Source organism: Biomphalaria glabrata, chromosome 6, assembly GCF_947242115.1.
Source record: "Biomphalaria glabrata chromosome 6, xgBioGlab47.1, whole genome shotgun sequence".
NCBI lineage: Eukaryota > Metazoa > Mollusca > Gastropoda > Planorbidae > Biomphalaria > Biomphalaria glabrata.
In genome coordinates, this window is record NC_074716.1 from 8455478 (window position 1) to 8478037 (window position 22560).

Here is a 22560-nt window from a genome sequence, read left to right on the forward strand (position 1 = left end):
TTTAGTCTTCTTAACCGAAGCACTAGCCTACTACACAGCATGTGTACAAAGCAAAATAGTTCCATTCAATAATATGTTTGAAATCTTTTATAATTTAAGGACCATTTATTTCCATATTAATTTAAACAAATTGCACATTACTTTAAAAAGAATAAGCAAAATTAATGTATATATTTATATTTTAAAAACACCTTCTTACGAAATCACTCCGCTTCTTTGGATGTTATGAGAAAAATCGTAGAGTTGAAAAACATTGAAAATGGCGTCAGACCTTGTTAAAAGTGTTGGTGTAGACAATGTATAACATTAACCTTAGCCTTTACTTTTCTTTATAGTACTTTAGTATAAAGGATGGATTCTTCATCCATTCTTGAGCCTGGTAAGACACTTTTTTTTACATTAATCTTGTACTATTGCACCGAATCAATGTTTAGCTTAGAAATTGACACCATTTTTGTGTTCACTTTCCAGAATTGTACTTTCTCATCGCAAGATTTCTAAACAGTGGACCATGTCAAAGGGCGGCTAAAGTAAGTTGGATACTTAAATTATACTGCACTTATTATTCTTATATTCGTTTTATAATTTGAACATTATTTTTTTACAGGCTCTTCTAGAAGAATTGCAAGAATTCAGGGTGAGTAGTGAAAATCTTTGTTACACTTTTTTATCCATTGTGGTTTTGTTTTGATTTATAATTAGAGCAATAAATGTTAATTGCTGATTTATTTAGATTAAAGCAGTTTTATTAGTCTTAAAACACATTGATTTGTGAAAACTTCAGTGACCCACTTTCTTTTTATAACCATGGGACATTTTTTTTTTGTAGCTTCTACCTCAAAGAGTTGACTGGGAAGGCAATACACATTTCAGGAGCTATGAAAACTTGGTAGGTGATGAAAATAGTTAACACTGGTTTGAAATGGGAGCAACTTTGAACTAATATTTAAAAAAAAACTGGTAATACAAAACAATGGGTCTTAGTCAAATGAAGTAAAGTAAAAAATCCTGATCAAATGTGTTGTCATTTATTAAATTTGCAGTAATATTTTAAAAAGATATGATAAAAAGTATAAAAAGAATTAATTAAAAGTTGTATAATGTAAAGTGTTATATTGTGATGTCAGAGGCTCTTGCCCCCCAAGCTAGCCAGTGAAAGGAAATTACACTGATGATGTGTAACTTTTGTTAGGCTTATTCTGATTGGCTGAAAGCTTGTACTTGGCAGACATGTAAAAATATAGGTCAGAGCTGAGGTCATTCTATTTATAATTACAGGGGAGATAACCTATATAATTATAAAACACCCAAGAGATGTTGATTTAATTTTAAAAAAATGGAAATATAAATATAATAATCATCTTTTTGAATATAGTGAATGCTTTACATACTTCTAACATTTTAAATAGCTTTTTAATATTTCTACTATTTTCCAATATATTAAGGTAATTGATTTGTTGGGGAAAATTTTTAAATAGAATTAAATTACATCATTGTAGTATCTCCATTACAAATCCATACATAGGTGTATATGAACAGACACATTAAAAGTGACCACCTTCTTCGAGTTGTAGAAAGAGTAGGAACACTTCTTGATAAAGAAATAAAACCAAGTGTGCCAGGAGTGAAGTCTCTTCTTGGAGCAGGCAGCCTTTCCTTACTTAGAACAGCAGAAGGTAACTTGTGGATTATAGCTACGTGCACCTTTGGATTGTACACTTTGTAATCACTAAGCTTAGGATTTGATTTTTAATCTCAAGCATACAATCTTGTGTCAAGTACATGCTAATTATGTATCAGGATGTTTTTTTCAGTTCAGCTTTTGTTTGTAACCTTTGTATGTAATTTTTGTGCACAAGTCTTAAAATGAATTAACATGGTTTTGTTGTATCTTATAGACGTAAAGCAAACAAAATGGAGTCCAACCCATCATATTGTACGCCAACATGGAGTACCTCTTTATCCACCTGCCAACCTTGTGAGCCCAGCTATTCGTAAGTGCTGTTTTTTTTTTGTTTTGTTTTATTTCTAAAAGTTTTCATTCCAATAAACTATTTTAATTGAAATAATTATAAATGGATCTTGTATTTGTTTCTCTTTGTTTATAGCTCATGTATTAAAAGCAAATGAGATGTCTGGTGTGGTTCGACAGCACAGTGTTGTCCCCACCTGCCTCTACAACAAAATTGTGATGCATGGTCGCAAACTGGGTCACCTTTCTGCTGTTTATTGCGTATTGTTTGATAGGACAGGAAATTACATATTTACTGTAAGTTGCTGTGTGTGTGTTGTTGTTTTTTATGTTTATTTACTATCACTAAAGTATATTTATAATGTAAGATGTTGTTATTATTTGGCTCTTTTATATTTTCAATTAAATGGAATCTATTATTTAACCATTAATTAGCTATATTTTAACAACAGAATTAAAAAAATAAATTAAATTAATGTTACTTAATAAATGGTATAAATATTTTAGATGGTTTTGAATTGTTAACTTGTACGCTAGGATTATTATATATATATTTTTTTAATTTTCAGGGTGCAGACGATGCTCTTGTAAAAATTTGGAGTGTTTATGACATGCGACTTCTTGCCACACTTCGTGGTCATTCTGCAGAAATAACAGATATGGCAGTGTCATTTGAGAACACCTTCCTTGCCAGTGGTAGCTGTGATAAAGCTGTTAGAATATGGTGCCTTAGAACTAAGGCTACAGCAGCTGTCTTGCAAGCTCATTCCAGCATGATTACATCTGTACAGGTCAATTAACAGCAGTTGCAACCTGTAGATTATAATCATAAACTTTTTAAAATAGCTGTAATAATTATAATTTACATAATTTACATTATGACACATTGATTTTTTTTTTTAACACCTATCCTTCAGTTCAATTGAGCTTTGTGTCTGGCTTCTTTCTGGAAATAAAAAGGAACTCTTGATGTTTGACGCAGTCTTAGCAGCCCCCATTTATAGAAATAAGTCATTATCTTTGAGTCCAAAGATTAAAGAAGAGTGAAAATAGCAATTTGTTTTACATGTTTATAATAGTATTTAGGCTTGTCTTTTTTAGTCCAAAGATAAAGGAAGACTATAGCATTTCACATGGCAATGCAGAGACCCAGCTGTGAGCTTAATTGTTCATCTGTTTTAAATATATTGCATAGAAATTTTTTTTTTAAATCCTGTTGACTGTTTACAAATTTTATTAAGATTTTTAAAAGCAAAGTAAAATATCTGCATGCTTATATTTCCTTCACAGTTTTGTCCCAAAGTTCAAGGAGAGAATAGATATCTAGTATCGACAGGAAATGATGGCTGTGTTTGTTTTTGGCACTATAACGTTCACACAAATGTTTTCAGGTACATTGTATTGACTTATTGTGTTTTTTTATCAGTTCTTTCGTCGAGTCATTCTTTTACAATTTATTATTATGTAAGAAAGAAAAAAACATGAACATTTATACTATATACTAAGATAGAAAAGATTTGTTTAGATTCTGATTTGTTCACTTTCCAGCCCGAAACCCACAAAGTTCATTGAGAAATCTAGAGCAGGGGCACAAATGTTGTGTTCATCCTTTTCTCCAGGAGGAGCTTTTTTGGCAACAGGAAATTCTGATCATGTTGTCCGTGTTTACTTTCTTCATGCAATCGGAATAGAGAAAATTTGTGAACTAGAGGCTCATACTGTAAGTAACTTGTAAACAAAAAAAAAAAAAATAAATCTTTGACCATTAATTTATTTAAACGTTGACTGGTTTATATATATAATAAATATAATATATGTAAGGAGGCTCAGTGGCTGAGCAGTAAAATGCTTGGCTTCCTAACCAAAGGTCCTGGGTTTGAATCCTGGTGAAGACTGGATTTTCAATTTTGGGATCCTTGGGCGCCTCTGAGTCCACCTAGCTTTAATGGATACCTGACATTAGTTGGGAAAAAGTGAAGGCGGTTGGTCGTTGTGCTCGCCACATGAAACCCTCATTACATCATCTGACCTATCGATCGCAAGGGGAACTTACTTTATATATATGTGTGTGTGCATTTGTATATCTATATGTGTGTGTATTACTATCAAAGTATACTTAAACTGACCCTTGACCACTTTGGGGTCTAGGTTATGTTTGCTAACAGCATTTATTTAGATAAGATTATTCATTAATTAATTTCTGTGCTTCCTCTGTTTATATAAATCTCAGATGCTGTCCCTTAGCAAAGATATTTTTCGTTTGTTAAGAAAAATAGTGTGAATTTTCACTTGAAATAAAAAGTTTTCTTTGTTTTAGGACAAAGTGGATAGCATCTGCTACAGTAACAGTTTAAACAGATTTGTAAGTGGCAGCAATGATGGAACAGCAAGAATTTGGCGTTTTGAGAAGCAAGAATGGCGAGCTACAATTCTCAACATGAATGCTAAAATAAACAGGTTCAAGTTCTCATCTTCTTATTGCAACACTGCTTAATCCTGTGATTTCATTGTTATAATTTTGTTTTCACAATTCTGTTCTTCATTATCGCAATTTTGTTGCTTCCAGCACCCCTCAGTGTCTAGAAACAAGCAGGACTGAGAACAATAAAGACCAGTTGAGAGTTACCATGGTCAGCTGGAGTATGGATGACTTGATGGTTTTTACTGCTGTGTCAGATCTCTCGATCAAAGTCTGGAATTCTTATACAGGCGCTTTGCTCAAAGTTTTAGAAGTAAGTTTGTTTTTTTTTAGTCTTGTTTTTAGTCAAAGCAGAAAACTTCTTTTCTTACAAACACCTCCCTGCGTGTCTTCAATAGGGATTGGACCATAGTGCACTGAGCATGCTTTTGCATAAAATATGGGTAATACTAAAGCTATTTATTAAAAAAAAAAAAAAGCTGTTACAAAATTGTGATCTCTACTATAAAAGAGTTCTACTGTTCTTGATCAATTTTTTTTTTTTTTTTTTTTTTTCATTTCATCACATTGGTTTCTTGCTACAGAGAGCTAACATATCAGCACCAAAAAGCAGCAACCTCAATGTTACAAGAAAAAAAAATAGAGAGACTTCTTTGCTTGTCATGTTTACTTTTGTCTGGCAGATTTAAGGACATGGTTTTTGGTTCTATATATTAACAAGTACTGATTGCTGTTTACATATTGTTCTGTCTGAAACTGAAAAGCTTAATCAAATTTTTCCCTCGTGTTCCTTGGGCTATAAATATCAAAAGCTGCCCTTTGAAATGCATTGTTTACAACACAAACTATCTCATCAAACTCTATTTGAGTGAGGGCTTGAGAGGCTCAAATACTCTCTTGCATAAGTGCTGGAGAGAAACACTGCTGTTGTGCCTAATGCATAATTGTCACTATACAAGTCATGAATTTGTGGCTTCTCATACCTGTCGAGACAGAGATTAGCAAGAATATGAGACTCTTATTCCTCGCAATGGGGGCACTGTGAGCTGAAGTTTGGCCTGAAACATGCAAAATATTAACTGATGGGTCATTGGCCTGTCCTACTATCTGCTACAATAGCCTGGGCAGTCTCACTTTTTTTTTTTTTTTTTAAGTAGGCCTAAATAGTGTTGGAGCACAATTTATTGATGAAATTGTTTTTTTTCTCAAAAGTTCATTTTCTGTCAGGTTAACAATAACTCAGACAATAACTCAAACCAAAATCCTGTTGACTCTTGTCTTTAGTAATTTTATTTTTTTTTTGTTCCAGGGTCATGAAGATGAAGTATTTGTTTTAGAAGCCTGCCCCACTGATGCACGCATTTTACTAAGTGCTGGTCATGATGGCAAAATGATCATTTGGGACATCTACACTGGCACCAAGATAAAAAAGTTTTATAATTTTGTGAGTAAAATAGGCTAGTTTTACGTTTTATAAGCACCATGACAAAAATGTGAAGACACATACTAATTATTGGTTAGTTAAAAGAATTGTAGCTGAATTCCTTGATGTTACAAAAAAAAATGAGATATGATGATTCTTTGCATGTAATGTTGACCTAATTTTGTCTGGCAGATTGAAGGTCAAGGACATGGTGCTGTGTTTGATTGCAAATTCTCACCAGATGGTTTTTCTCTAGCAGCCACAGATTCTCATGGTCACCTGTTGCTTTTAGGATTTGGCACAAATGAAAGATGTAAAAAGGTTGAACATTTATGTTCTGTCATTACATTCATTTAGTAGTAGATTGTATTTTAAAAACAACTTCATGTCATTTGGCCAGAATTATATGCTTGTTTTACTAACTTAATAAGAGGGACACTATTTGAAATGAATATCTGACTTGATATTGAAAATTATTGGTATGAATCAAGTAGTTTTGCTTTTTTTCTTTTAAATTGATGTGTATCTCATTCTTAGCTTTTTGTTAGCTCATTAAACCAATGTAATGGGAAGCGTGGTCTAGAGGCTAAGTACGCTTAATCTTGGCTTGGTTACCTATGAAGGGGGCTCATGGTTTGACACCTGACTCAAGCAGGGTTGTGTTTACCGAGTGTTTACTGAGTGTCTAACTTGAAAAACCTTCTCCCAGATATCCCCCCCCCCCCCACTGGTCCATAAATGAGATTGAACCATAGTGGTCTTAACATGCTATGAGCATGAAAGTAGCGCTCTATAAAAGCTTTAATTTCATTTATTTTATTTTATTTTTTTGAGTGGGAGGATTTCAGACTCAATATGTATGTGTCCCAAATATTGAATACAATCTGTTGTTGCTACAGATCCCTCAACAGCTGTTCTTCCACACAGACTATCGCCCTCTAGTCAGAGATGCCAACAGTTTTGTACTCGATGAGCAAACTCAGCAGCCACCACACATAATGCCACCACCATTCCTGGTAGACATAGATGGAAACCCATATCCTGCCTCTGTCCAGCGTCTGGTGCCAGGTAGAGAGCATTGCAATGAGTCTAGTCTGGTGCCTCAAATGATAGTCAATGCTCATGGTAAGTGTTCCTTGTGTCACATTTGCACCTGTGTATATTTATACAGCACTAAGCAGCAGTGGCGTAGCTAGGGTGAGGAGAGAGAATTTGAAAATACCCCCCCCCCCCCCCCCAGGCCTGCACTTGACCGGAGCCCCTTACTGAGTGTTTATTACAATACAAATTAAATATTAGGCAAAATGCAGGGGCTCCCAAAGAGGTTAGGCCCCCCAAAACAATGGAAAATTCCTAGATATACCCCTGCTAAGTAGCTCATATTTAAAACAATTGATACATATGATTAGATAATATTTTTAGACTTTTAAATAGCTTAAAGCATACAAAAAATATTTAAAGAAAGAAAAAATCTTTGAGGAGGTAGCATTAAAAATTTTTCAGCGAATTTCTTACTTTTTTCAGGTGAGTCTGAAGTGATAGGTGATATAGTCAATGATGCAAGACCAGCAGCTGCTCAACCAGAAGATTCTGGCACAGAGGAAGAAGAAGTTGCGCCACTGCCACCTCCACGTAGGGGAAGGCCGAGCAGGAACGCCAGGTCCAGTTTAGATGCCATGATACAAGAATTGCAAAGGCAGCAGGATGAGAGAATCCGCCATGAGCCCGAAGGAAATAGAAATGATAATGTCATGTCACCACCCATTGCCTCTCCTCCCACGCCAAGGTCTCACTTGCAGAGTATGTAATTTATCACATGCACTCGGTTCTTATCATCTTTTTGAAATCCAGTTACCAAAGACGATTTTGTTTTCAAGCATTGAATAGTTTCTATTAACATGATTACTAATGTAATTCTGCACTAGAAACTTTTCATTGTGATTCTTAGCAATAGAGGGTTTCTCTTTTTTAATTGGAATGTATTATTACTTCAATAGATCGAATAGGCATGAGGCGTAGTGGTGAAATTGAAGGTGTCCGCCAATCTCTTGGCCATGTTTCTGTTCGTTCTACAAAGAAAGAGAGAGATGCAGCCAAACGTCATGTGACTGTTAGGGCTTTAGATCTTGAAGCTTTAAGGTAAAGTAGCTTACAATTTTTTTTTATCATTACTGAAAATTATCCTACAAATATAATAAGAGCTCTCCAACAAATGTAAATTAACTAAAACTACTTGTAGGAAAAAAAAATAAAATATATATATATATGTAATTTGGACTTATTAATTTGTGTAGAGCATCTGAAGAAAAGAGATCTGCATTTACTGAAGAGGAAATCAGAAAATTTGTAAATGAACGAAAGAAAAAGTTGCTCTCCCCTCATGAGGTTAGTTTTACAAGGAAATGATACTTACAGAAGAACTTTGAAGAATTGTTAGTGATATACTTTCACTAGAGACTCAAGGGATGTTTTCAACACTAGTCATAATGATTGAAATTTATTTTTTTTTTAGAATGTCAGTGCCAGTGTTCAAAACAACAAGAAACGTGGCCAGAAGACGAAGAAAGCAGCAGGAGAGAGAGCAGGGGAAACTCCTGAAAATGTAGAAACAGCAAGAAATAGACTGACCACGAGAGCTTTGTATGACACAGAGGAGGAGGTGTGCATCCTTTATGTGCTTTCAACTTTTGAACTAATACTCAATCTTTTATCTGTAAGATCATTGAGAAATATTGATATATATATTTTTTTTTTTATAATAGGATGAAGAAGAAGATGCAGATTCAGACATTTGGGAAAGGTAAGTTTAAAAAAAAAATAGAATCATGAATTTGGCCATTATTTTTTTTAAAGTATTTTCATATAAGAGTAATATAAAGTCCTTGTGAAATTATATATGACCACTTTAGAAAGTGCTCTTTCTTCCATAATGCCATTAGAGCATGGGATAGGTTGCCTGAATCAGACAGTAGAACCAATTGCAGAGCAGAGTTTGTCTCTAATTAACATGATAGACTAGATTAACGTAAATAGGACGTAATAAATCTTTTTGAAGGAACACCTGTAAAGTATAAGATGCTTACATTTAGTCAACCCAGGTTATTAAGTACTTCATAATATTTGATTATTTTAGTAAACACTAAACACATATGGTGGAGAACTTGGCATAGAATGCACTTCTAGCATTGTGAAATATGTAATACTCTACATTCTAGTGTGAAATATTTTATTTTTATTTAGCGATAACAGCAGCAGTGACTACTCTGATTGGGTTGGAGACCAAGGCAGTAGTAACTTGGAGCCTCCCAAGCGGCGGTCTCAACGGAAGCCTAAAAGGAGGTGTCTGTCATCAGACGAAGAGGACTTGGATGAAGAGGAGGAAGAGGAAGAAATGGACACAGAGGACACCACAACAGAAGAAAGCAGTGATGATGAGAAAGATAATGTCACTGAGCCGTCCACATCCTCTAAGCGAGAGTCAACACGTCGCTCGACAAATCAGAAAACAGTCCAACAAAAAAAGAAAAAAATTCAGAAAGTGAGTATGCATTTCTTAAGTTTGAAATAGAAAAAGTATTTACCAAAAGTGAGTTAAAATTATTGTCTATTCAAATCATGGCATGAAATTATTATGTATGTTGTATTTATATTCATTGGCCTTGTTTTTTTTTTTTTATTTAGCGCAAGAAAGCTCATCGCACTCCTCCTGATCCAAATCTTAAGCCAATAACTGAGCTAGATGAGAAGATGAAACCGCCTGAGTGGATCACCACAGTCATTCCTAGAAAGGCTCCCTTTGTGCCTCAGATGGGCGATGAGGTTATATACTTCCGCCAGGGTCATGAGCAGTACCTCCATGCTGTGCTAAGGAAAGAGGTCTACAATGTTGACATTGACAAGAATCAGCCTTGGCATAAAATTCCAAACCTTAAGGTACAGTAATAAATATTTCTGCTACTATGTGTATATTGGATTGTGTAGTGAATACTGCCTATGAAACCCAGAAAGTTAAAGCATTTTAAGTTATGAAAACACAATTATACAAAAAAGGCTTTTTATAAAGCAATAAGCTAGGTCCTGATTACTTTAAAAATATTTTGTTATATCGTTTAGAATAAAACATGCTTTAATCATTTATTTATTATTTAAAAAGCAATTTAAATAGAATTTCAGAAATCTGTACAAATAAAATGTTTGCATGTACCATGCAGGTGTTAGGTCACTGTGCTAGTTATATAGCCACTATAATTCTGCACCTGAACTATGAAAATTAAGAACTTGATTATCCTTTTATGCTGTTAGCTTTTGACATTTGAAATGGTGACTGGGGGAAAAAAAAATTCAATGATATTTCAGTGAATTCATTTTCTCTATGCATCCATTCTTACATCTCATTATTCATAAAAGTGGGATGTCACATTTCTTTATACTATAGAAGATTGGTTGTTAATGGTCATATTTTAATTGTGAATGAAGTTTACACTAGAAATACAAAAGTATAGTCATTTATGGAAACCAGTTTTGACTTTTTTTATATCTATTTATCTAAGACTCCATTGTTTTTGTATAGTGCATCTGTCAAGCTATAGCATGCTCACGCTGTGCTCTGGACCAATCTCTTTTGTTGGGGGAAGGGGGTAACTTGGAGGGTTCTGTGCAATAGCAGGCAAAAATTCCAAGTAGTTTGATAGATAGCCAAGTATTTTTAGGCCACTTGGACACACATCCCTTAATGAAGGTTTAAAAAAAAAGGTTTTCTCTCTTCCTGTCCAGGCTCATGAATTACTGAAAATAGTTGGCATCAAGTGGCTGATCAAACCAACTCGACTTTGTTGTCTTAAACTGGCTTTTATGGATGCCAACTCAAGCAAAGTCACAGGGAAAAGTTTTACAATAAAGTGAGTTCTCTTCAACTCTATAATACTCTATAGCTTGCACATCATTTACATTGATAGGAGATTGAATTTAGTTATAGCTTGCACATCATTTACACTGATAGAAGATTGAATTTACTTATAGCTTGCACATCATTTACATTGATAGAAGATTGAATTTACTTATAGCTTGCACATCATTTACATTGATAGAAGATTGAATTTACTTATAGCTTGCACATCATTTACATTGACAGAAGATTGAATTTATTTATAGCTTGCACATCATTTACATTGACAGAAGATTGAATTTAGTTCATACACATCATTTACATTGATAAAAGATTTAATCTATTTATTAAAGGATATCTTTAGTTTTTATGTTGCACTTTTTACATAATTTGTATTAATTATGAATCAAAATAGATTTGTGTTCATTGTTTTAACAAAGTTTTTCTAGTAATTTTAATGAATTCATTTACTTCTGTGTATTTAAATGTTGAAATTTAAATTAGAAATTTTAAGTCCTGTTTTTCAGTAGACATGTTTTGTGTTTTTACCTAACATGAAAGCCTGGTTTATTTTTTTACACTATTCTTTTCAGATATCATGATATGCCTGATGTGATAGATTTTATAGTGCTTAAACAACATTATGACATCTCTGTCAATAGAAACTGGAGGCCAGGTTAGATTTTAGTTTCATATTTGTGAGTTTATAAAGGACTACAATGAGTTTTTTAGAGCCTAGACTGCGTTTGTGCCCAATTTCTTTGCAGTGTAATTGATAAGTCATTGTACTGCTTAAGGGTCTGTATCTTCTCCCCATTTAGTCATTACGAAAAGCTTTTATGTCCACAAGATAGTTCAGAAAAAGTCTATAGCACCTATTTTTTACTGACTTCATTTCATATGTCAAGCTCAATGTAGTGTTAAATAGATGTACTATTCCTGTAAATGGTGCTAATTAAAAGCTATGAACAATGAAACAATAACAGATTTTTCTTTAATATGTTTAAACTCCATTTCAGAAAATTTAAAAAACCATAACACATTGAATGCAGTGTTCACTTATACAAAAAATAGAAATGTGACTTAAAGTAAAGCATAACATTTTTTCGTGTGGCTTGTTGGACCTCCTATAGATGTAACAATCTTTTTTTTTTTTACTAAGCTAGACTTCTGGTCAATGTATTTATTTGTATGTAAGTGTTCATTTGTTTTTATTGTTAGGATTGAGGTTCAGATCCATGATAGATGACCAGTGGTGGATGGGGGCCATCAAATCTCAAGAACCACTCTGTCCAGATTACCCAGATAGCTTGTACCAGTGTTTTAATGTGCAGTAAGTTCTCACTACTGTTAGTCTGTCCTGTTTGAAGCTTGTTCAAAGTATCCAATTCTTTAAAAATAAAAAAAATGGTATTGTTTGTATTGATGTATATCTTTTACATCTATTCCAGGTGGGACAATGGTGAACACGAGAAACTCAGTCCATGGGATATGGAGCCGATAGATCCTAAACGTTAGTTTCTTTCTTTTTTTTTTAAATCACTACTTTAGCATGTCAGCACGATTTATGTGTCAACATGTATAAAAAAAAAAGCCATGCCTCGACAGCCTGATATGTCTGTCTCACAAAATAGGTGAAACCAGTCAGTAGAAGATATGATCAAACTCATTTGCTTATTATAAATTTTTCAAAACAAAAAGCAAATCATCAAAACCTTTATCTTTATAATCACACACTATTTATAACTTCCTCAACGGCCTTATCATCTCTGTTGGTTTTTATTTTACAACTAGTTCTTTCAAAATGTAGTAGAATTATAAAAAACATAGATTTGCTCTTTTATCATTGGCCATGACAGTTTAAAAGAAAATGAAACTAATAGATTTTTTCATTTGTATTTTCTTCTAGGTAAACCAGCTGTAGTTGGAGGTGGTGTTGGAGTCACACAGGATGAATACAAAGCTTTGTTGTATGTTCCAAAGAAAACTGAATGGCCATCTTGTGGTAGGGAAGCAGAATCAAGGCGATTGATTCGAGGACTGGAGGCCCTCATGGAGCATTCGTTGGCAGAGCCATTCATTGCCCCTGTTGATCTGCAGCAGTTCCCTACCTATGCTTGCTTTGTGCCTTATCCCATTGACTTGAGCACTATCAGAACAAGACTTGAGAATGGCTTCTACAGGTTAGACTTGAATCTTGGGCCTTTTTAAAAATAGCATTAAAATAAGCATTCTGTTAATCTTATCTTTTATAATACAGACGTTACTTCAAAAAAGAAGATGATTACGTCCTACGCGTCATGCATTTAGTCATGCATATTAACCAATGACTTAAATTCCGCCAAGTCATTGGTTTTCCTGGCTAGCTCAGGCAATCCATTCCATGCTCTAATAGCACTAGGGAAGAAGGAGTATTAATGGGCACACTTGACATATTTTAGTCCTATAACTGAGAATTAAATAACTATATCAACATCTCTTGTCCATAAAATTTTGGTGTTTCTTCATCTCTTTTCTTATCATTTTACATGTCAGAGGTTCAGATCAGTAATCGTATATCTGAGACTAACTGTGCAGCGGTTTTCTGAGTCGAAAAATTATGCGTTGGTCATGTCGAGATAGCTTATAGTTTTGGTGTTGAAATCTGTTCAAAAAGGAGGGTTATTTTAAAGTATGATACTTAATTAGAGCTTCACCCCAAAATGTAAGATTTATCACAACATTGTGGATAATGAGAGTACAACATTTCATATTTAGTTTAGAGACTTTCTACGTCAGAATTTAGAGTAGAAAAAATTCATAAAACCATAACTTTCAATAAAACAAACAAAATACTTAATATTTTATTATAAGACACACGATATGCATATCTGTATTCTTACACATATAAGCTATGATAAAAGCACTTAAGAATTAAAGTGAAATTTAAGTTGTTTTTATTGTTTGTTATTTCTTTATTCTTAAGCCTTGACTAGTGTAAGAAATGTTAAAGAAAAAGTGCACAACACATAAAGGCTAATTGTTGTTTCTAAACCTTAACATAAACTTTTTTTTATTGTTTCAAGGGTTGGTCTACAAAATAATGCTAGTTTATGATTGTAAATATTTCAGCTTGTTTAAATTACTACTAGATCTTGTGATGCTTAAAGATGTAATAAGTATGTGCTTTAAAAAAAAATAAATAGCAATGTTCTTGTACAGGCGAGTAACAGCATTACAGTGGGATATTCGTCTTCTGGCAGCTAATGCTAGCATCTTCAACAAAACTGGAAGCAATATAGTCAAGAGTGCCAATGTTGTCTCCGAGACTCTGCTCAGGTTTATCAAGTGAGTGACAAATTAATTTTCTAAGCTGTATGTAACAGTGTTAATTGACCTGTTGAACCCATAGCTTAATACCATCTTTTGTTTATGTGCTAGAAACCATGAGACTGATGAGCCATTAAGCTTACTGAATGAATTAGCACATAGTGAAATGAAGACCTGTTCCAGTGATGATGATAGTCAGCCAGGATCTTCTGGGACCAACTCCAAGGTATATCTTTTTTTTTTTAAATTTTGTATAGTATATCTTGTATGCTTAGATGCTGGCTCAATGTGGTCCTAAATTTGTGTTTGGACATGGGAGGGAAGGGGACATGGAGGTTTTCCATGCTGCCTTTAGGGGCTCAGATCAAGTCAGGTTTTGAACTTAAGCCCTCTTGAAAGCCAAACAATTAATGCCACTTAGTCCCTCATCTCATCATTAAATGACTTTTAACAGTGCTCATATTTAAGAACCAGTTGTGTGTTGTTTTTTCCTGCACTGTTTATCTAGATATTTTTATGGACTATTTTTTGTTTATAATTGTATTTGTATGTTCCCTTTAACAAGAAACAGAACAGTGAATTTTACTTTGTAGATATGTTTTGCATGCTTTAAAATAATTATTGGATGAGCTTTGAATTCATCTTTAAAGTTATACGTTGTTTCTACATTTTCGATGTGATGCATGGTTTTGATTTGAAGAATAATCTTGTGTTCTGTTTTTAAAGTTTTGTTTTTTTTTTATTTAGCCCCAGAGCAGCTCATCTCGGAGAAGATCAAGCAATAAACTTAACCCTGAGGCATGGCTTGAACAAAGCGAGTCACTACTGGCAATGTTGTTTGAATGTGAAGACTCTGAACCTTTCAGAATTCCAGTCAATCCTGCTGTCTATCCGGTATACAAATATATTCACTCTTTGGTATAGTCAGAGGTTGTAAAATAGGATGGGCTTCTAATTAGTGTTTCATCTTTTCATTTCTCAGGATTATGAAGATATAGTGACCAACCCAATGGACTTGACCACTGTACATACAAAGTTAGCCACTGGTCACTATGGAAATCCAGTAGACATGAGTCGGGATATTCGACTTATCTTTCAAAATTCCAAACTTTATAATACCAATAAACGCTCAAGGGTAATTATTTTTTTTTTTTAGAGTTAAAATATTTAAACTAATGTCTAAAAATTTTTCCATTGATAGCTATTTCATGTAATGTTGTTGTTTTTTTGTAATGTATAAATTTTTTTTTGTTGCACAGATATATTCAATGACCCTTCGTCTTTCTGCCTTGTTTGAGGCTCAAATTGTAGAAATTATTGATGGCTGGAAGGCAGCGCTGAAAGCTTCTGGTCGTGTGAAGAAAAAGTCCCGGTAAATTTATAAATTTTAATTAACACCCACCCCCTAAAAGTTCAACCAAGATCCTTTAATATTTATCTCTAAACCTTTTAATAATTCTGTATTTGTATACATTAACACTACACATTTGATTCCTGATATAATATTTGTATGCCTGTATCTGTATGACTGTGAGTTCAAAATAAATTCCTTTGTTTGTTTTGTCTATTTCATCAGCTCAAAGAGATCAACTTCTCCTCATCCCTCTACTTCCTGGGACACTCTGACCTCCAGTATAATAGATCCATGTCAACCATCGACTTCTGGTCATTCTCAAAAAACAGCTTCAAATGGCTTAGGTTCAGGAGTTTTGACCAACGGCTTATCTTCAGGTTAGTTGGACCTCAGCCTATAATTTAGTTCCTGTATTGTCAAGAGTACTCATTCAGTAGACTCAATTGATTATTCAATTTAAAAAAAATATATTTTTTTTTAGGAAAAACAAAAATAGTGAATGGCTGTGGTGACGACTCGGATGCGACAATTGTTGACGAGGACAAGAAGGAGGATGAATGTGATACTGAAGTGTGTGATGAGGAGGGTCATATGAATGGACACTTGAGCCATTCTGACCATGAGGAGGAGAGCTACGATGACGCAGGTGATGATGACAAAGACTATAGGCCAACTAGCAAGTACGTGAAATCCTCAAGGTCTGGACCCAGAGGTAAATGCTAGCAGCTGTTATTAAAACATTTTTATTTAGAATAGTAATTAAGAAAAGAAGCTATCTCAAAACAGACATTACAGGATTATCATGTACTGTTCAAGATTATACTGCACCTAGAATTTATTTTTAAAAAATTGATGTTGTAATTTTAGTATAGTACAGTATAGTCGACTTTTAAAAAAAAATGCATTTTAACTAAAATATTAATTGCATAAACCTGGGCCTAAAATATTCTTACATGGTAAAGAATCATTTTCTATTTGAACCCTCCATTACCTAATGCCACCCATTCAAATAGAGGCAATCAACAGCAATAGATATTGTCTTTTGAGACAGACGGAGCTTGATAAATATAGTGCCCGCTTATCTTTTTACTTGCCCATTTATTATTATTAAATTAAAAGAAACTCATTTCCAGATACTATAAAGTCAATAGTCAAATCAACTGGGTTTGAATGTTTATGTCAAAAACTGCATGTATTCATAGTCTTAGGAATCAATTAAAATCAAAAGTCAATGAATATCTGCTTTGTTTCTATGTTTGTTATTCTTTATACTTCAGTTCAAATCCTATCTTATGATGGTTAGATTATTACAATTACACATTTTCTAGTATTTTAATCCTTCACTTATCTAGTGAATAGTTGCGAGATTTAGCATTCTTCATAAGCAAAATGTATATTAAAAATTTATGTTCTATCATTTTTATGTCATTGTACTTTTTTTTTTTTGCCTTTAATGTTAACCAAGTTTATATCCTGTATAATTTGTAGGGAAATCTTCCAAGCGTGGCAAAAGTAAATCTACAAGACCACTTCCAATTCGTTCAGCCAGCGAGCGTCTTAAAAAATCCAACATATTTTATACATCAGATGGTGACAGTGACGCAGATCTGCTTTCAGAAGAGGACAATGAGATGGAGGAGAGAGTCTCTTATAGATCAAGCCGAGGCAAAGCTAACAGGATTCATGACGATTCAGATGACGGGACTTCATCTGATGACCATTTACCGCCTGCGCCGAGAAAAGGGAGAACTTCCAAAGGCGGCAGCAGCAAAAATAAACAGGCTAAATCTGGTCAGAGCTCAAAGTATTCACACAAAAAGTATGCCTCAGACATTGAGGAGACTTTGACCCACAGGAAAGCTCGCAGCACAAGGCCGAAAAGAAATCAAGTGCTCCACTCAGATGATGAAGACTTTTCTGATAAGAAATCCTCGGCACCTGCCTTATCTCGTTCAGCCAGGTCTGCTAGGTTTAGAAAAAAAGATTACAATGAAGCAGATACTGATGACCAGCTGGAGGAAAGTGAGAGTGATGAAGGCAGTGATGAGGATGATAAAGATTCCTCAGACTTAGAGTCATCTGATGAGGACCTTGATCAGGACTCTGAGGATGAGCTTATCGCTGAAACTTTAAAAAATGGTCCCTCTAAGTCATCGAAAGGTAAAAAATCAGCTAGGCTTGCAAAACGTTCTAAAATCAATCACTCTGACGATTCAGATAGTGACGGTAACTTGCAGAGAAAGCGCAAACGCTTGTCTTCTCCAGTTAAATCTCCCAAAAAAATTCCCACTGTGAAATCCAGGTTGAAGACTGCAGCACCTAAAAAAAATTCCTCTAGCAAAGATGGTGCTGGAAGACAAACCAGGAACAGGGGCAAGCAGAGAGTGACCTACAATGATGACTATTCTGAGGATTCTGAAGAAGAAATCAGCAAATCTAATGATGTGAACAATTCCGACAGTGATTCTGATTCTTCTGTTAATCATTCCAGAAGCGTGAGCAGCCGAGGCAGGGTGAGGAAGCTAACAGCACGTGCCAAAGCAAGTTTAAAAGGTCACTAATAATGGTTTTGTATTTAGAGATAAATTGTATTTGTCTTTTAGTGTAGAACTATTAAAGTAATACCCCACACATATCCATCGTAGTCTAAAGGCTAAACTCACACCACTGTCTTGCTAACCCTGTTCTTTATTCAAACTTCAAATATTTATTTTTGTGTAAAGTTTGCAGGAAATGCATGTTAATTTGTATAGCTCTTAATTTCTTTAAATTATTTTATAGTTTTGTAAAAGTTGCAAACTTTGTTAGAAATTTTAAAATACATTTTCTAGGGCCAAAAATTATTTTTTTTAAGTTAAATATAACCTGACCAGAGGTACTTGCAGAATTGTATAAGGACATTGAAACATATTTAAAATATTTGGATACAAACTAGTCAAGGACATTATCTTTGTATCAACATTTAGATCTAGTTTTTTTTGCCTCTCTTGGTATGGAGTAGCTGCCTTTTGCACAAGAGTCATTGCTTGAATAACTAGCTTCTTTATCCGCATTGCATTTTCTCCATTGTGTGAAGAACAGCTGTTTGACAAAGCATAATCTGTACCAAATCTTTCTTAGTGTATAGTCATACTTTTTTGTGAGTCTACTTACTTGGTACTTTTTTTTTTCCTTCCAGTGTTGTTTGTGAATTGTAAGAAACAGGCAACTTGTCAAATATTGTATTCAATTATTGAATTATCGCTCCACAAGTTTTTACATTTTTGTTTCATTCATATTTTTGTTTATTGCAAATTTTTTTAGAAGGTAATAAAATGGAACCTTTTGTGCCTTAGTTACTCAGGGAATTTTCTAGATGTTTCTATGTGTGCTGGAACTGTCCTAACAAGACTTGTACATTACTGATTGTATGGGGAATTTAGAAAGACTTGTATTATTAGTCTAGTTCTGTTTCTAGTTCTTTCCTCTTTCAACTATACATCAAGTTTTAATTGTGATTGTTTTCTGAACATCTTTGTCATGGCAGGTCTATTGTATTAAATATTTAGATGTATATGGAGCTCTAAGCCTACATTGTTAATTCCTTTCACTCAAACAATGCATTAGTTTTTGTAAATGTTGAACAAAATTTGTTTGGAGGTTAGAGTTGATTCATTTATTCCAACAGTTCATTGTTTTTAATTTCCAGGCTTGTTTGTTGAATTGCACTTTTGAATTTTTGGCAAAATTTTGTAGACTGATTTTTTTATTTTTTTTTTTAGTATTTATAGTTTTAACTTTCCATTGCTGATATTGGCTTCACTAGTTAATAACAAAAAAAACACACAGATCTAAGATTACAAAATAAAAATTATTAAATAAAAGACAAAATAATGTAGCAATGTTGAAAGAAACCTCAATGTTAATTGATTAAGACATCAAGGATGTTACCTTCAGCCACGCCTGTTTCCTGGTTTTCTTCTATTACATGTATATTGTGTCTATGGAGATGTAGATACTCATCTGCTCAATCTTCCTGTGTTACAAGACTTGATCCATTACTTCAACATGTCCCAATGGTCAAGCATGATCCTATCCTCTAATTGACATGTGTTGCCTGTCAATTATTGGCCATGGTTGAAGTGAAATCAACATCTTCTGTGTGTGGAACTCTTCTGTATGCTATTCAAATGATTTTTTATCAAATCTGTATATGTGTGTGTGTGTCTTGAGAAGTTATATGAAAGTTTGAGCTTTTCAATGCTGGTGTGTGTAGATAGGTGTGAAGTACGAATCAATGCATTTCTTGGTAGATGATAGCTTTCAAATGTAAACTATCTCCTTCACATTTGTGTACAGTTCAAATGATAACAAACTGAATGAAAAGTGATTCCAGGAGCTTGAGTAGTTGAGTTGTTTTTTTTCCAGTGATTCAGAATGGTTGAGTTTTTTTACTAGATGTGTATATAATGGAGTGAGAATGTTCTGTGAGACAAAACTCTTGTAGACTGATCAGATTGTACTACTGATTTTGAATAGAGTAGAATGATTAAACCCAGATTTAACCTAGTTTCTCATTTTAAAAAAAAAAAGACTTATCATAATTGTTCCTAATTAAAATATAAGATTGTCAATAGTTATTCATTTTTTTTCTAAATAATCATCATTTTCAGTAATACATTAATATAACAACGAAAGGAAACACTTAATTTTACAAAACATGCTTGAATATTACAAAACATACTTAATGTTATTTTAGTTGCTAACACATTATACTGTGTTTCACTTAGATATTTTTAGCTCATCACATTTGCATTATTTTCCCTTTTAATAAAATATTTGACTTCGACTCCTTGAGTCTTTTCATTGAATCATGTCTTAAGAAAATAATAATCCTAAAATTAAATGTATTGCCAATATGGAGTTGTAAGTACCTGAACTTCTACATTGGTAGTGCTGTACAAATTGGTCTCTTATTTAATTGTGTAAAAGAGTATTTAGTTTGTTATTTGGTTATTTCATTAATTTTTTTTTGTTACCAGAGCTGAACTTTAACCTTTTGTTTTGTATAAAAGTCATGTTGTGCCATGTTTAAGGCAGCAAAGGTAATAAATAAATCTTGTTTTCAAAGTGGAATGAAATGTTTTGTCTTTTGTTGACTATTTAACAGTGTGCCCTGGTGGGCTGAATGTAACATTGTCTCTGGTATTGGAACGAAGACATGTATTGTTATGTAACATTGTCTCTGGTATTGGGACGAAGACATGTATTGTTATGTAACATTGTCTCTGGTATTGGGACGAAGACATGTATTGTTATGTAACATTGTCTCTGGTATTGGGACGAAGACATGTATTGTTATGTAACATTGTCTCTGGTATTGGGACGAAGACATGTATTGTTATGTAACATTGTCTCTGGTATTGGGACGAAGACATGTATTGTTATTGCATTAAATAATAAACATCTTGATTAAGTAAATGTATGTTTCAATTGCATAAAACAATACAAAGTTCATACCAGTTTCACTCAAATTTGCATTGTAGAGAGATGAAACTAGATTCACACACATCTACCTCATTTCAAATCCACAAATGTTGATGAAAAAAGGACTCAAACTTGAACAACTGGCCAGAATTTTCTACATTAGTTCTTACAAAGCTTCTATCAACTCGCACTTTCTGTCTGGTCAAACGTTTGTACACGTTATTTCTCCAACACTCAGATCAAGTTGAAACTTCGCACAATTATTTCTTTTACCTGAATCAATTTAAAAAAAAACAACAATTAATTAATTTACTATTGATAATGATTTGGTATCTTAGTAGTTGAGAAAACACATGTAAGAAGATTGTATAGGATCAGCTTCCTTTTCTAGAGACAGAAAGATGTCTGGATTCCAATTTTCAAACAATAAATTTGCAGTAGCTCTTCAATCTATTTTTACATCCCCTTCCTTAGAATCTAATGGCATCTCGATTGCATGGCTAGAGTGATTAGGATCCTGCTCTTTAATTCTGCAGTTAGCGTCCAAGATTCAGAAGCATTCAAGAATATGGCCATGAGGAAGCAGCGCATTAGTCTGATTTTAGTTCCATGGGTTTTGATTTTTATTATTACCAAGCTTTTCTCAACCCACTCTGTCTAATACAAATCTTGTATGCACATTTTATTTCTCCCACTCCCATTCTAGGATTAAGTTAAACTTTGCACAAATATTCATTGTCAAAGTCATTACACGAATCAATAAAACAAAACAACTTATCAATTAGTTAAATAAATTAGTGGTAAAGGAACTTTTTGAACAAAAGTGCCTAAGAAAAATCGAAAAAAATCATGGAAGACAACGGCCACCCGCTCCATCAGAACTACGTCAGGTCGTCGCGAAGTGGGCGACTGCTGTCAATCAAAACAAGAACGGAGCGGTACAAATACTCGTTCGTACCTCACTCGGTCAGACTCTATCACCGCCACTCATTGATCAGGGAACATGAAATGCACCAAGATACCTGTGTGTAGTCGCTGAATGAACTCTTTATGTTGTCTTGTATTTATGTGTATTTTTCTGTTGTGTTGTCTTTATATGAGAAAAGAGTCCTTGTTATCACAACAAATTTCCGTATGGATCAATAAAGCAGTCTTAGTCTTAGCCTTAGTCTTAAAAAGGAAGATAAATAACGTAGTATTAAAATATATGACAGTATTTGTGCGTCATTTCCCTTTCAGCAGAAACAAAAAATATCTTATTTGATGAATGGTATAAATTTTCACCCTGTTATCCTTCTTCTAGCCAGCTTTATTGCTGCTGAGCTGTCAGCTCTTATGCTGACTGTGCCAAGGAACCAAGGAAAAAAAAAGTGTGCTGTTTTTTTCAGTTGTTCAGCACTGCCGTAGAGGGTGCTGGTTATGTTGGGCTGTAGTGGAAGTATAGGGTCTGCCTAAGGTGGATTAGGAAGGGGCATTCAAAGAGGATATGGTTTACGGTTTCTTCTGGGAGCAGTGTCTGCAAAGGAAAGTTGTGTTGGGTTCCAAAGGTGGATAAGCTCCCACTTTCCAAGAAATGCTCCCATGGCTTGCGTCTCTAAATGCCTCTGACAGTCAAATCCAGCTCCTGACCTTCACGTGTGATTTTCCAAAAAAATCCGGCGGAACCTGTTCTTACAAACTGACAGGAGAAGGGATGAAATGTGGAACACTGGCGCCTCAAAACCAGTTTAGC

General features: G+C 34.0%; 1 protein-coding gene across 1 annotated transcript; it reads left to right on the forward strand.

The window, feature by feature from the left end:
* Positions 1–136: 136 nt before the first annotated feature.
* LOC106078614 (bromodomain and WD repeat-containing protein 3-like) lies at positions 137–20822 on the forward strand. The gene is made up of 35 exons (XM_056032930.1): positions 137–379; positions 472–530; positions 608–637; positions 830–889; positions 1526–1676; positions 1899–1994; positions 2109–2269; positions 2542–2763; positions 3263–3363; positions 3521–3692; positions 4290–4429; positions 4539–4704; positions 5701–5835; positions 6007–6135; positions 6714–6939; positions 7339–7614; positions 7812–7953; positions 8109–8199; positions 8327–8473; positions 8577–8614; positions 9055–9352; positions 9496–9747; positions 10588–10712; positions 11293–11375; positions 11921–12032; positions 12151–12212; positions 12609–12882; positions 13901–14026; positions 14120–14234; positions 14756–14902; positions 14991–15143; positions 15268–15380; positions 15585–15739; positions 15844–16074; positions 16851–20822. The coding sequence occupies exons 1-35, from the start codon at positions 352–354 to the stop codon at positions 17921–17923; spliced, it is 5889 nt and encodes a 1962-aa protein (XP_055888905.1). The 5' UTR covers positions 137–351; the 3' UTR covers positions 17924–20822.
* Positions 20823–22560: the final 1738 nt, after the last annotated feature.